The sequence below is a fragment of the Dermacentor albipictus genome, chromosome 10 (genome assembly GCF_038994185.2).
Source record: "Dermacentor albipictus isolate Rhodes 1998 colony chromosome 10, USDA_Dalb.pri_finalv2, whole genome shotgun sequence".
Lineage (NCBI taxonomy): Eukaryota > Metazoa > Arthropoda > Arachnida > Ixodida > Ixodidae > Dermacentor > Dermacentor albipictus.
The window spans coordinates 26,783,855-26,799,470 of NC_091830.1; the positions used below are offsets into that span (position 1 = coordinate 26,783,855).

Here is a 15,616-nt window from a genome sequence, read left to right on the forward strand (position 1 = left end):
CTTTCAATTTCTCGACTTTTAATAATGAATTGCACCGCCTTTTGCAGAAGATATAACACAGAAAGAAAGATGTACTTTGAGAAGCGACTTTCGCGTACCGACTTTAGTCTTTCTGCGCATTATACTTTACCTTTTCGTGCGGTAGAACTGGGTCATGCTTGAAGTGAAGCCAGCTGGCTTAAGCATGACTATATCGCAAAGATATCTAGAAAACCTGAAGTTTTGCAGCGCTACTTCATAGAGCTAGGTTCGTGGTTCTTCAGAAGCTCGGGCTCACGGAAGTGAGCCGAAACCAACCACAGTAAAACTGAGACGCCGTCAAGATAGCGGTAACGCTTAATTAGGGTCATCATGCTACTGTCGCTGCACGTTCAGCAGAACCCCGGAAGTCCAAATAGATAACATATTCAAGCCTACATTTTGGGCTGTGCCGTGAGGGGGGAGGTCGAGGGTAGGGTAGGAGGGCGTGTACTGAACATTCTGCTAACGCATTTGGGACTATGTATAGGTAGAGCCTAGATGGTAGTGGCACATATCCCATCTGGGTGATTGGCCAAGCTTGACTACAGAGTGCACGCAAGGAACAACGATCGAAAGCATGAAGATGATGGTTATGATCCAAGAAGTTGGCACGTACCGCGACTGAGATTGAAAAGAAGTCGTTGGTGCAACAATAAGAGGACGAAATAGCAGTAATAGTAATAGTACGAATGTATATTAAAACCAGAAATTGTTGTTTTGTTCGGCAACAAACGTTCGCGCGTGTTTCTTCTGCACTTAGGACAATTCGGATTTTCAGCCTCATTACGATTCTATTAAAAAAAAATCTATATACTTTCCCATGATCTTTTCTAGTGTGTGTTGTTTCCACATTTGTTTTTCTTATTCCTCTGTCCGCGCTGTAGTTGGAACTGAATATCTTTGCCAACTCGTAAACTTTCTGCCCTTTCGGCTTCCTGCGCAGGAGAGGGTGCGGCGGAAAATTGTTAATGACATCGCAAACCGAAGGCCGCAGCCGCACTCTCTAACCGCTGCGAACGAGCGAGCGAACGCCGACGACAAAGAAGTGGACGCAAGTGGCTCGCGCGCCTCGCTGGCCGGGGTGGTGGACGGAACACTGCGCGACGTTTGCTAGACCAAAGAAAGAAAGCTCCGCGCTGGGCCGTTTCCTCCCGCGACATGAGCACGGACGACCACCGGCAGCGGTGCGCGCCGCCCTCCTAAGTCGGCGCACGACCCCACGGTGCCGATCAGCCCGTCACCGCCCGCCCGGCCCCGACGACCCGTCCCGCGTGGACACCCGAGAATGAGCGCGGCGAAGGCTGCCTTCGGCGTCGCCGTGCTGCTATCCTTCGCCGGCTGCATCCGGGCCAGCACGGACGCCGACGAGCACGACCTGAACGACAGGTTCCTCGACACCCTGATCAAGACCAAGGACAGCCGGTCGTTCCTCAACGACCTCATCTACAAGATACAGCTGCTGCTCAACGACACGGACGAGCCGCAGCACAGTGCCGCGCCCACGAGCCCCAAGAGCGCCGTGACGCACTGGGCTGCCAAGAGCCGATTGCCCCAGATGGCGTTGGGGCCCATCGGAGAGGTGGTCGACTCCGAGCCCTCGACGGCGGTGAGTAGGCCCAGCGGCAGCAGCAACAGCAGCGTGCTGCCTCAGCAGCAGGTTAGACAGAAGCCTCAGCAGCAGTCTCAGCAAAAAACCCTGAAGCAATCACTGAAGCAAACTCTGAAGCAATCTCAGCAGCAGTCCCAGCTACAGCAGCAGCCGCAGCAGGAGGCGTCGCTGTTCAACGCCTCCCTGGAGTCCCTGCTGGTGTTGCCGCCCAACATGACGCTGGACGCGCTGCAGATCTTCAACCAGACGAACTTCATCACCAACGAGACGGTGGTGGACGTGGCTGCCGAGAGAGAGGCCAAGCGAAACGCTATCGGCCAGGACGCGAGCCAGCGGGTGGCCACGCTGGGCGTCATCATCTGCCTGACCTTCGTGGGCACGGCCACCTGCATCGTCGTCATGGCGTTGTACTCGTCCAAGTTCAGCGGCATCATACTGCTCAGCAACGGCCGCTGGTGGTGCCCGATGGTGACCCGCGGCAACGGCGTTGAACGCCAGCTGCTTGTGTAGTCGCGCCTTCCTTCTCCCATCCTTGTCTATGACTTGTTTTGAAGTGTCTTGATTGCTTCTTCTTCTTTTTTCGCTCACAGAACAGACGGCAAATAAAGCCAACGTGTCGTGTACGAAACGAACTCGTGCAACGATGTTGCACGACGAGGCTGAATCGCGCCTGGTGTCTCGTTAACGCCGAATGGCTCTGGCTAAGGTGAGCTTCATGATGTGACGGCGGTGACGGATGTGTGTGTGTCAATTTTAACGTCGCCCGCGTACTAGCTTGAGCTTCAGAACTATGAAAACCCCGATGCACGAAAGCAACAAGAGTGACAACCCCACATACATGGCATGCTCTATAGACCGTTAAGTAGTCGGCGTTGTGAACTGTCGAGCAGGTTCCAGAAGGCTGCAAAAAACAGTTTCATTTCCGAAAGCTCAAAGGACGTGCCCACGTGGTCCTGGACTTCAGCTCCGGACGTCAGACATGCCATTGCTTGCATTTCGCTGGCGAATAAATTGTTGCTAAAGGGTATGCAAAAATATCTCCAATTTTAAACCTGTATTGGCATGGCGCAGCGGCTTGCTTTAATGCAGTTCGTTGGCGCGAAATGTTGGCATGAGGCAGAACCTTGCCTCTCAAAGTAATCACATACCGCACGCGAAGCAGAATATATTTACGTCCGGTCACAAATAGCGGCAGACATATTACAAGCCATGTCGTGTTGATGCTGCTAACAAGGCATTTAGCTCTCATATGACCCAGTTATTTCTGTGCTGAACTTTGACACACGGTGCTAAAGCGTTGTCTTACGCGCAAGCATAACTGACGAGCTCGTCAAATCGGAGGTTTTTGAAAACGCGAAGCAAGCGAGCGATGAAGGCGCCTGGGCCTCCGTGCTGGCTCCGGATTGTTTGCTAATTTCGCCTGCACATTTAATTAGCACTATGAGAAACCACAAGGCAGAAATCGGAGGATAAACATCGTTAAGCGTCCTTAATGCCCCTTAAACTATCAGTTCGAACAGAAAGTCTGACACGCCTACGCCTGAAATTCGGCTGCTGAAATGTTAGCTATTCATAGGTAAAGAAAAAGATTACGAAGAACCAACCCCGCTTACTATTCAAGAATAGGGTGAACTTGCATTGGGAGGTGGTTATTTGCGACACCATATTGCACCCTGTTATAGGGGGTGCTACCCGTTTCCACCGTGCCTTACGCGTATGCGGAAGCCAACCGCTACTCGAGCGCCACATCCTCAAGAAAGGTGTTCACAACCCCGTGCAGTGCGTGCCAGCATCTCTAATCGCAGACGCTGCGACCAGAGGCGCAGCGTCTCAACAGCAGCGTCTCAAAGCGATAGCTGTCACGAGGGAAGAACGCGAGAACGCTCTCGTGTACCGCCGTGCCACTATGCGGCACTGAACGCTACTACCCCGCGAGCGGTACCACAATACTAGTGGGGCTCTTCGCTTTTACACTTCTGGCGACCCGCGGGCTGCCAGAGCATTTTTTAACGCTACAGCGTTAAGGAGTCCGTGTCGCAGGAAAGCCGGTGTCGTCGGCGGCGTTGGCCGTGAGCGATATTTTAATGCAATAGCAATTATATGGACACTCCAGGCGCATTTCTGCCGTCGCCGTGAGGTTGCGTATGAGCGAAAACGTGTGAGGGTGAGCCAGCGAACGCGGTTCAATCTCGCATTCGCTATAGCGAACAACGCCGCCCAGATGCGTACCCTCTCCTGTGGCGCGCGAGGCAGGGGGCCAGGAGAGGAAGGAGGGGCGTTCTTCTCTGGCGGTTGCTAGGGCACCCAAACCCATCTCATGGCCACCTAGAACATTCTAGGTAGCTTTCTGTTCACCGACGACGCCATCGATAAGGCATGCGGCACGCGCGTCCACCGATACCATATTGACACTGTTCGAGGTGAACCCGTGAGCGCTGCCATGTTCGATCACGTAGTGACGCATCCATTGCTTGCCGCAAGTACCTCCGTTGCCTCCGCGTTTACAATGGTTATGACGCCGGCGCGGCTTAGCAAACCTTTGTTTCGGGAGATATCGTAGACGGTGACTGCGTGGACGACACGAAGCTTTGGCCACAGCTTCAGAGAGTATGTAAAAGCGCTTTGGAAGCTGGTTAAGCTATGTCCAAACGGCGCGAGCAGCGTATATGGTGATTGTTTAAAAAGCGAGGCTAAATATGTATTCGAAGCTATCCAAATTTTCCGCTCATGAATTGAATCAGGATTAGTGTGTTTCGCTCTTCGTTATCTATTTGGCAAATATTTTGAAGCAGCGGCTTGTCACATTTAGGATTCTGTAAATTTCCTTGGTGGGTCACTATCTGATTATTTCTACCTAATCCCAGCGGGTGTGCTCAGTTCCGGTAGATTGGTTCTAGCTGCGCGGAAGGCTTCAAACGTAGCCGTTTTGTACAATGTACTACCTCGTACCAAAGATCTGTTATCGCTACTAACTCGCTCATTCCTGTGGACCGTCACGAAACATTCAGCTTCGACCATTCGTGCGCTATCGGTGTAGTCACGCCATTTATTGTGCGTATGTGGTGCGCATATATCCAAGTGTGCGCCCATTCAAATACTGACACACTGGCGATAAGAGTGGGCGTAAGATTCCGTGCCAATCGGGGCAAATGTGTTACTGTGCGCGAAACCTACTACGACAGGGAGCGGCGCTGCCCCCTTTGTCATTGTCTAACGAGCGGCACTCACTCTTGCCGACATACCATGGCTGATGCACTTTCTTTGAATGTTATCGACACAACGCTGGCGCATATGCAAATTTCTGTATCCTCGAAGAAAGCCGTACGCCGCGAAGTGCCGGTAACACGTATGGACAGTTGCAGCAACGGTTCGCGAACATGACTACACAGATTCATTCCATTCCTTAAGTCGCTATTTTTTTGCAGCCAACTACAGCAGACGTCTTCAATCCACGTGACTCAATCCGGCAGGATAGCAGCACGGTGCGTTAGCGAAAACTCAGTTGAATTTCCGACAGCTGATCGCACAGGAGCAAGGTGGAAGCGGGAATGCTTTCGTATTTGTGTGCTGTCGCTGAGGCGACGTTCCATCTCGTTTCTCTAGAACAAGTTGCTCCGTGAAAAGGGGTCAATATGGAAACAAAGCATTGCATGAGTGGAGGTCTGTCTGCTGCGGCTGCTGTGAATCGTGCCCACACAACCACGCGCTGCCTCACAGGATCTCCCGATTAGCGAGACAGTCGCGGGACACTTCGCTCCTTTTTCAATGTGCCGCAGAAGATCGATTGCGCGTGTCAGCCAATGTAAGAGGTAACACGTATAGAGCTGCACTGAAATTTCGCATTAGCTATTATCGTAATTGTCAGTGAATTTTTTTCGGTTAAGTACTCTGAGTAAACTTCCAACGAATCGGGTAGTGTACAAAGACCACGTTATACACAAGTTTACTCAATTACATTGGACCCTAACAGCTCTACAGATACACTCCTGCAAGTTCAGTTTGTTCTGAACTGCAATTTTGTTCAGCTATCCACTTACACTGACTGCCACGGCTTTAAAGGAACACTACAGCGGGAAATCCCGATAAGTTGTATTATAAAATTGCACTTCTGAAATAGTAAACCAACCATCGATGGCGTAAGAATCCATTCGCGCTCCAGTGCAATTTACGAAGTGCACGGATGCGAGTGACCGTTAACAGTTCCTCCTGCATGCACGAAGTCCTCAACATGCTTTTTCCCCCCTGTACCCCCCGTGAAGGGTTGCAAACCAGACCCTTGTCTGGTTAACCTCCCTGCCTTTCCTGCCGCTTTTTCCTCACCGCGACACTGAAGAGGTGGTAAGCCAGAAAAGGGCGCCAGAACAAACATTGCAAGCTGTGGAACCTTGGCTTCGGCGCGAAATTAAAAAGTTTGAACTCCATTCGCTATAAATCATTTTCTGTCAACCATAATAATTTAGAAGCTTAAACTTGCTTTTCGAAAAAAGCAGGCGTGCACCTGACTGCTGCTTGCTACTGAAATATTTAGTACCTTCCCCTGCCATGAAAGAAACAAAAACATCCAACATTTTCCTGAACGAAATACATTATGCTAGAAAAGCTCTGGTCAGCCGGATGAAAAATTCTGGCCTGCCGCTAACGCACATCGGTGGTTTGGTCCGTTCTGGAAATAGTCTTGTCGGGTATAGTAAATTCTTGTGATAGACGGAAGCCGATCAAGAAGGTGCCGTTGAGGACTATTAGGCGCTTCGGCTTCCATGCGGAAGTTTAGTGAACAAAGCTTCTGTAAAAGGTAAGCCGAAACGTTTAATACTAATGCCATCGGCGCCATCTTCACCGCTATGCAGCTCCATTTGGAGGCTCTTCTGCGCCATGCTCAGACTCCATCAGCTGTGTACTTTAGCGAATAAACCCGTCTCTGGTTGCTGGCCCTTAAGCTGTAGCGCAGGCCTTAGGTCCTCCATACTACTAAGCACACCATTTTTTTTGTCGGGGTCCTCATGACGTGGGTAATAGGCTTGCGAGTAAAACACAGCGTAAAATGAAAGCCAGCACAAAACGAATGAAAAGTTTGAATCAGAAGTTTATTCAGAGTATAAACATTGGGGGGCGGAAAGAAGTGTCTGCAAAACACGCTGAAAAACACGTTAAAAGGCATCGAAAAAAAAAATTGCAGCCAGACGAGGAAAAACATGGACAACGCTATAGTGCTTAGAAGTCGCACGGCCAGACTGGTATCTCGCAGCCCTGGTTCAACGAACTTTGTGAAGAGTACAAACGAGCTACTGAGAGATACCGCCAGGTGGCGCGTACAAATAGGCCTAAAAGATGCGGCCCATGAAAGTGTAAAGAAGTCGAAGCTCCTCCGCGCCGAAGAAAAAAATTGTTCAGGGTGTCTTGAAAGCACCAAGGCATCTCGCAGCAAAGGTACCCTGAAGCCAGAGAGGAACTGCTATCACGTGACACTAAAACTGTGCTGCCAAGGCATGGCAAAGAAACCTATCAACCAGCGAAGTGCTGCCGGTCGACTGATAGTGCAGCTAGAGCTATTTAAAGTGATAACGCAGCATTATAGTAGAGAAGAAATGCAGCCGTCCAAAAATCCTGACTACGCTGGCGAACGTGGTCACTCGGACATCCGAAAAGCACCGACCTATGAGCACGCCAGGCTTGTGGCGTCACCAAACGGTTTTTCCTCATTCTGGGACGCCCCCTTGGCAATGGGCATCCTGGAAGGGGGATAGCGACGACTGCCAAAACGGCACAATACGGTAAACTCGGGTGACGAAAGACCAAACTACACTGTTCTCAAGGCAACACCTTGGCACGCATGTGAATTCTGGGCAAAAAGTTATCGGGCACAAGGCCCCCCGAGATAAGACGATGGTCACGGAAAGAAATGCAACCACGTTCGGGCTAGTACGAGATGATTGGCACATAACACTGCGACCTCTGTCCGTACAAGATTTCTCTTAAAATACAAAACGAACAGCGACTGGCGGACAGTTATGGCGGCGGCCGAGTCTGCAGAGACAAGCGTTTTGATCATCGAGGGTCTCGCCGCAACATGATCTCGCGCACACACACTGACCTAGAAACACGATGGTGAAACTACCATCGGCGTGCTTGTGTAAAGCTGAGTGGTTAAATAATGCGTAAAGGAGCATTGGAAACGTAACTACGTGGCAAAAGTGAACTGAAAGAACACAACTAACACACATTATCTTCACCATGGCACACTATTATATCCGCGATAACGGGACTAATAAAAGTGCGGACTCGCTGACGGAAAAGCTATGAAGGGAAAGGGGGACAGACTGCGGAGGTGTCAAGCGCCAGCAACTGCAATATCGACAGGCCTCGTCCAGGCGACAGCATCGCAGGTTTTCTTCGTGGAAAGGTTTATTCGGGGGGGACTCGGAGAGCGATGGTTGACGTTTCGGCTCCACTACCACATGACACGACAAGAAGAATGTGTCGCGAGAACGCTGAAACCAAACAGACAAGCGACAAGTCAAATGCGTAGAACACCCACGCGTAGAGTGTCATGCCTTGTTTACCCGCTACACACGCCGAGCAGTTTTGCACCCACGTGACGTCCCTGCTCGGCCATATCCCTTTCCCCCATCCCGCTTCACAAAAATGGCACGACCTGGCACACAGTTGCCGCCCGAGTCCCGTTTCGAAGGCTTCCGCCGGTGCGAGGTCTTCGGACACGGAACTACAGCGTGTCACTTTATCCGTCAGTATCATCGCGATACGAGCATCGTGCTTCAACTAAAGTCCAACAAATCCCGTCGTCGCCGGCCGTCAGAGGGCGCAGCGGGCACAAGAACCCCTTCCCCTAATCCCTCCTCCCCTCACACAAGGAGTCTCTTCCCACCCGAGAACGTGATTACAGAACGAAAGCCACAACATGGTCAGCGGGGCTCGGGAACTCTAGATTCCGCGCGTGGGGTTGATGACAACGGTTCCCCGTGGTTCACTCCTCCACCTTTGGAGTCTCGGTGCTCGAACTCTCGGCTTTGGCATCGGCGGCCTGCGAGAAAGAGCAACAACGCTACTATGAGAACACAGGGCGATTGGCTATTGCAGTACACGTATACTGAACAAGGTCACCAAAAGAAAGTGAACGAAATGAACTAAAACATTGCGAGTTTATCGTTCAGAAGCTGCACAGTAGGCCATGGGAACGCTGTATTTGAAAGCTCCGGATTAACCACGAGCACCTCCGACTTCGGTTGTTGACGCTCCAACATGCCTTATCACACATTCAAAAGCGCTTTCGAACTCGACACTTCCCCTACACCTAATAAGTCACAGGACAGTGTCACACCCTGAACTGAAGTCTGCCTCAGTGACTACCCACGGTGATTCTTGAGCGAAAATTTTGCCAACGAGGCGCTCCCATCGGCTACGCGAAAGCACTGCATGGAGTGAAAGCGCGTTTCGCAGGCAAATTGTCGTAGGAATAACTGAGAAGCGCAATAAAATCTCTCAAGAGCCGAATAATGCCACTGTGCGCCATCACGGAGATAAAAGTCTATCCGAAAATTGACCGAGAAAAAATAAAGCAGGGAAGCGCTAGTGACGGGATCGTAAGAGCATGGGTAAACAAATAAAGCAGAGACAAAATGAGGGATCACGGTACAGTAACTCGTAAAAAGGCCGAACTCGCCACCCGGTGTCAGGCAACAGACAGATCATGCCATTAACAATCATTATCAACACGGAGTTGAGACCCATTTGCGAATACGAGGATTAGAACAGCCAGATGTGGTTCGGGCTAACATTATTCGCCGATACCGAGTGCAATTTCCTTTCCATCTCTGAACTCGGGAGTACTTCACAAGTACGAGTATCCCCGCAAACAGAAAAGCAAGGGGGGATGCGCTTACAGCATCTGCTTCGGGCCTTGACTCCGCAGGGCAGGTCTGCTCGGCGGGGGCGGGGGCCTCTGTGGGAGCAGCGGGTGCGGCCGGGAGCTCGGCGACGGGGCTGGCAGCTTCGGGCGCCTTCTCCTCGGGCCTAGCCTCCAGGGCTTCGCTGGACGGAGACTCCGTGGCGGCCGCGTCTGCCGCGGTCGCCTGGGGAACAGCGGGCGCTGCGGCCTGCTCAGACGTCGGCGGTTCCACGGCGGGCAGCTCGGTGACGGCCGGAAGGTCGAGATCCTTGGACTCGGCGGGCTCAGCAGAGGAGGGCTGCACTTCCTCGGCCGGTTTGCTTTCTTCAGCCGGGGCTGGGGCAGTGGGCGCCGATGCCTGTTGCTCTGCCTCGGCTAGTGCCTTCTCGAGCACGACCTCGGTCGGCTGTGGCTCGAGGTACCCGGAGTCGTGGAGGGGAGAGACGACCTCGGCAGCAGGTACGGCCGGTTCGGCGGCGGGCTCCTGCTCGGCCTTCGTTTCGGCCTGTTCAGCCGGAGGAGCGTCTGTGGCGGGGGCTTGAGATGCCGGCGCAGGCTCTTCCTTGGCCGGTTCTACGGCAGCCGCTGGGACGGGTTCCTGGGGCGCCTCTTCGGTTACCTTAGTCTCCTCCTCTGCAGGTTTAGCCTCCTCAACAACCGCGGGCTGTTCCTCGACCTTAGCGGGGGCGGCTTCCGGTTCGGGCTGCTTGGGCTCTTCTGGTTTCTCTTCGACGGGAGCTGGTGTAGCCGCAGGTTCAGGAGCGGGAGGCTCTGCAACGGGTTTTGGCTCCTCCGCGGGCTTTACTTCTTCGGCTGGCTTTGCTTCCGTGGCGGGAGCCGCGGGTTCCTGAGGCGCGGGCTCTGCGATCTTCTCGGCTACGGGCTCGGCCGTGCCATTGGGCACTGGCTTGGCCTCGGGAGCGTCGGCGGTGCCGTTGGTGATGACCTCCTTGGTGGCGGCCTCAACCTTCTCCACAGGCACTTCGGTCTCCTGCACGAAAGGAGATAAAATGATCAGCTGAACTGAAAGGCGGCCGAGTAGGCGCCGATTCGTTTGATTGTCACTATTCATGGAAGCAAATAGAAAGAAGCACGCCAGCAAATGTCCACTGAAAGCGACAATGCGTCCATGTGAATTCGCGTCAGAAGCATGTACACAAGTAAAGGAAGGTTCCCGTCATACGTGCCTCGTTTTTAAGGTGTTAATGAGCGACTCCAGACTACGCCTACCGAAGGCGGGCAGGTTGTCGCAGGCGACAGGTGAACCGCTCTTAACGCCCTACTATTGGTGACGGAACTGATTTCACGTTTGACTCCGGCGCCTCACAACATAGCATATACGTAAATCGAAAGACCGCCCTGCATGGAGTAGCACCGGAGCGTTAGAGTAAACGACACGACTGCCGACTAGAAAGATCGAGCGATTTGGGGTTGTTAAAAAACGCGACATTTGGCAGAGTTGATCATGAATAAATGAACGCTTGGCAACATGTACGCCACACATCGCTATCCTTAAAATAAATACATAAACAACATCACTATTATAAAGGAAGCTCTGTTTGGGGGGTCGTTGCACGGTGATTCGCCATTTGGATGTACCAAGGTAAGCCCGTCAGATGAAGATGCTCGAACTGGCAATATACTTGTGAATACCATCTTGAGGGGCTAGTTGGTTAGTGATGTAATGGTAGGGAGTTACTGCGCAATTTTTTAGATAGGGACATCACACGAAAAGAAAAACAATAAGCGCAAACGCTTTCGCTCGAACGAACAAAAGTGTGTCCAAATTAAGAGTGCAAGGGTACCACACTGAATATAGCACCAGCCAGTTTTGGCTAATAAAAAAAAAACGAGTCCACGTCGACATTGGAAAATACGAAGGCCCACGTGGTGTTCAGGGGCGGCGGTCACGCTCTTTCACCAGAGTATTTTAGGGAGCCTGACGAGGTGGAAACGCTCCGTGGAGGCGCTGAAGCATAATGGGCTATTATCGGAACGCCAAAGAGCTTTCTAGCGAAATCTTCCTGTTGAGGACCCATGCGATCGAAGAAGTCGACGCAAGTCTTCGCAACTCTCGGAGGCTATTGAGATAATGCGCAGAGAGGATCAACGGGTGATGAGCATACTCCATCAGCGTTCTTGGGTAGCGTTCGGGTGGTGGTAGAGGATCAACGTCTCTGGAAACCAACTCGACGGAAGCGAATGTATTGTCGGCCGTAGTTAACGGACTTGAAAACGGAAAATGGAAGACAAGCATGATACGGTGTGCCGATACGCCGTGGGCGCGCGGTTGCCTAGAGGGACATCACTATTTTGGAGAGGTTCCGAGAATTCGTCTTGCTAGAGAAAGAAAAAATCTGCGCCCAGCTGACACAGCTGACACATTTCACACAAGTCCAGCTGACACATTCGAACGGGGGGCAAACGCGAAGCCGGAGTTTTAAATTTAGCGCAACGCGGACTGTCTAAGGTCCTGCAGGGCGGACCTGAGAAGGCCAATGACATTTCACCACCATGCAGATGAGGCCCGGCAACGCGACCAGCTAACCGGCTCCAAAATTTTTAGCCGAAGGACGGCTAAAAACAGTCGCCCTCCGGCAAGTTTCTGCGACTCTCCCTCGGCCAAGCAAAACCAAAAAAGAAAAAAAGAACGATCTGCGCAGAAGCGTTTAACGCACACGAGTTGACGTTGCGACAGGTCCGACACCAGTGCAAGCAGGCCGTGCCTCGCGCGCTTGGCCCGATGGGAGGCGCGGGCACCGGGTCGCGTTCTCGCGGTGAAACACGGTCACGAGTGCACGCGGCCTTCTCTCGGCGCGCGCTCGGGAAAAGCCGGTGCGCACCGGTCTACGCAGCCGAAATGTTTACGACGAGCGCGCGCTTGGAGAGAGAGCAAGCGAGGAACGCCACCGCTACGCGTCGCATTCCAGCGAAAGATTACGGGCGCGGCGCCAAATAGGCGGGAGCCGAACGTCACAGGAAGCGAAGACGAGCCCCCGCAGGTTCCCTCCTCGGTCGCCGGTAGGCGTCAAGCGACGGCGTGTCAGCTGTGGGCAGCGGACGAGACGGCGCGAGACAAGGCTGACATGGAAGGCGCTGGAGCGTTGGTGGTCGCGATACGGTAGGGAACGCGCCGTTCACTTCTGAGTCAGCGGTGCGGTATTCCAGAGATGAGTCGACGGGAATTCAGCTCTAGGTACGGGAATTCGAAGTACGGAGTAGCATGTGGCTGCTGCTGGCATAGTTTCCTACAAAAGGTACTAGAGGACGAACTCTGGCGCTGCCGTCGTTTGGGTTAGAGTGAGAATCGGGCATAGTACACGGATTTGTACTATCTTCGTGCTCGTTGTGGTTTCGAATGCTTTTAAACTTATTCCAACGGCATGAAGGCGGCACGTTTGTTGGGCGCACATGCGCAGTCGTTGAAGCTTGCTGCATTTGCAAAACACTATTCAGTGTAAAGTAATACTGCGAAGGAGGAGAGCCGTTTGAAGCCACATTGATAAACGTTTAGATAAATCCATGCACCACACCTTCCCGTGACGGCTGAAGCACCATGCTAGCAATTGTCGGAGACATTGCGCCAACAGTACGCACATGTCCAATATCTCAAATCCGTAACGAGGTTTCAGAGTAGCCCAAAAAGGCGTAAACCTACGTCGCACCGCTAAGTGACTACAGGAGACGTGAGGCCTTAGACATGTGCTAGGAGGGATGCAAGGTAATGTAAAAGCAGGAGCGATTCGTGGACTCGCAGATATGCGTGTATTAACAGATGCGGGGGCAGTAAACGTCAATCAGCGCGACAGCCCAGAGAAAATGAGTTGTTAAACTGCCTATTTGATACTGAAGACAAGCAAACATCAAGCCACCCGTTTATCGCAGGAGTTGAAAGGGTAGGAATTGACTTTGGCCAGTATCGAGCCAAGATAGTACCACGCCCGAGGAAGGCACGTCTATTGGGCAGGCAGAGCAAATGAGTGGGCACGGCGTTACGCACCCAGTAAGGCAAAACAAGCAGTCAATAAGTACATCATGAGAACGCAGTATCGACTAGAAAGATCCGGGTTCGCAGCACAGAATTGACGAAATGCCGCGCAAGGGCGGAGTCGCTCAAAGAAAGTTAAAGAAAACCGGAGCAGGCTGATAGCAAGACCTTGAAGTTGTATGGCTGCTTCAAAATTGGGACGACGCTTGCGAACTGTGGCGCCCCCTGCGGTGAACCAAAGCAAATCAAATTAACTTCAAATGGCGACGCCTACACGAGAAATACCACCGTATCGTTTAAAGGCGCGCGTGCTCCTGGTTAAGGTCCCCAGGACAGTCCCCAATCGTCGCTGTCAATGCTGACGTAAAGCTCCCTGCAAACCGATACCGCAGACTCGGACTTATCTCTGATAGGCCAACATTAGGTAAAATAAATGAGTGATATACCGCGTTGCATAACGTGAGCGCCCATATCAGCGCAACTAACAATAAGCGGCCTCACTATTACTGGGATAACAAAGAAACCAATTTAAAAAAAAAAGTGATTAAAAAATTTCGTTTTCCAAGTCCGCAATCTTTGTCCAGCAAGTGCACGAAAAAGATACCGGAACGCTTTGTTCACGCTGTCCATCCGTTACCATGCAAGTAAGCAGCAGCCTGCCCAACTTGGCGCACAAGACTGCAACGCCCCTCTAACTTGCGAAGTGAGGGGCAGGGAAAAAACGGCCGGATTTTGAAAGTGTAGCCTCGCAGCCATTATGTAACCGCGGAACCTAGCGTTCAGCAAAGAGCACGTGACGGCGAGTTGGAAAGTGATATGGAGACATCACATGCCGGACTGCCGGATTTCTGGGAAACATGTTTGCTGCAAGAAAAAAAAAAACATGTTGGGACGTGCTCTTCAAATGCGGAGGCGTAATGCGTGACGCAAGGCCATGTTGACAGCCGCACCTAAATAGACGCTGGCAGAGAGTAGGGTTCCTGTCCCAAGAGACCAGGAAGCAAGGTTATACATAGCCGCGCACAAGATGAGCCTTCTCGCCGCCGGGTCCCGTGATACTGAGATGCGGTTGCTGCACTTGGACGTAACCGTGGCCCCCGGCATATCCGCCTCCCCCGAGGCTGGACGCCGGTAACGACATGTCTCGGTGAGCGCCAAGAACTAAACGGACGGGCAACGGATGGTCGTCTACATGGAGAGAAACGTTGATGTCGCGTGCGATGACGCGATGAAACGACATTCTGACAGACGGAACATGGCTATAAGCTGCAAGCAACCACCGAAAGGCCAAATTAATGAACGACTTGGGAAATATCTGCAAGTGCGCTGGAAGATGCCGCAGTGGACGACTTCGCATAAATTTTCACCGTATAGGTTTCCCTTAGCGCGCGCGCGCACACACACGCACACAGCAAAGAGACTACACCAACGATTTTCGCTTCCCGCTTCCATCGCAGTGGTCTCGCGTTAACTGGTATATTTCATGAAAGAGGACTGCGTTGCAAAGAGGCAGCGATCGATAAAGCAACGACTGCGCATCTTGAACTCCAGCGTTTACACAGCTCGTGGCGTTGCATAGTGGTTCAGCTGTGTGCATCATTTCAAAAGCAATGGGTTCGTGGATGCGCGTGTCGCGCTTGCAAGCATCGAGCGTGATATTCAATTGAATCTCAACATGAGGTCTGTGAAAGGTAAGAAGATAAAATTCCAATAAAAATATTGTATGGACCACGTGGCTGGTGATAGAGAGAGAGAGAGAGAGAGAGAGAGAGAGAGAGATTTGCAATACTCCTGTGTGTACGGTATTAGAATGGTGAACATGGGTGTCGTTAAGGGTGCAAAACGCAATAGAAATGGAACGAGGAATCAGCAGAATTAAGGGGCAAATAGCGGGGAGAAGCCCAATTCAACAAAGCTACCACGGCGATAAACACCGTACGTCTAAATTTTGCGATTCTTTGACGTTTTCAGGAAGCACGTTACAGAAAGCTTTACAGCAACGCCTGTAGCCGTACATGGAACTTTGCTACATGCTGCGACATACGTAGGCCCAGCTGTGTACTCAGTGACAGCGGGTCAAGTCTGTGGCAAAAAA

General features: G+C 52.0%; 2 protein-coding genes across 4 annotated transcripts in view; one reads left to right on the forward strand and one right to left on the reverse strand.

The window, feature by feature from the left end:
• The first annotated feature begins 1,041 nt into the window (after positions 1–1,041).
• On the forward strand, positions 1,042–2,657 carry LOC139050877 (putative uncharacterized protein DDB_G0281251). Its single transcript, XM_070527678.1, has one exon. It carries the CDS (start codon positions 1,307–1,309, stop codon positions 2,138–2,140), a length of 834 nt encoding a protein of 277 aa, XP_070383779.1. The 5' UTR covers positions 1,042–1,306; the 3' UTR covers positions 2,141–2,657.
• Positions 2,658–6,693: 4,036 nt separating this feature from the next.
• The window catches only part of LOC139050799 (fibrous sheath CABYR-binding protein-like), a 135,609-nt gene continuing 126,686 nt past the window's right edge, over positions 6,694–15,616 (reverse strand). For all 3 annotated transcript variants that reach the window (XM_070527561.1, XM_070527562.1, XM_070527563.1), the window contains 2 exons: positions 9,529–10,524; positions 6,694–8,669 (listed from right to left, as the gene is read on the reverse strand). In XM_070527561.1, the coding sequence (XP_070383662.1) occupies positions 8,613–8,669; positions 9,529–10,524 (1,053 nt within the window). In that variant the 3' untranslated portion in view covers positions 6,694–8,612. The remainder of the gene's footprint in view (positions 8,670–9,528; positions 10,525–15,616) is intronic.

What these genes read in the sequence shown, in the direction of transcription:
- LOC139050877 (XM_070527678.1), top strand. Translation starts at nt 1,307, where the DNA reads ATGAGCGCGGCGAAGGCTGCCTTCGGCGTCGCCGTGCTGCTATCCTTC.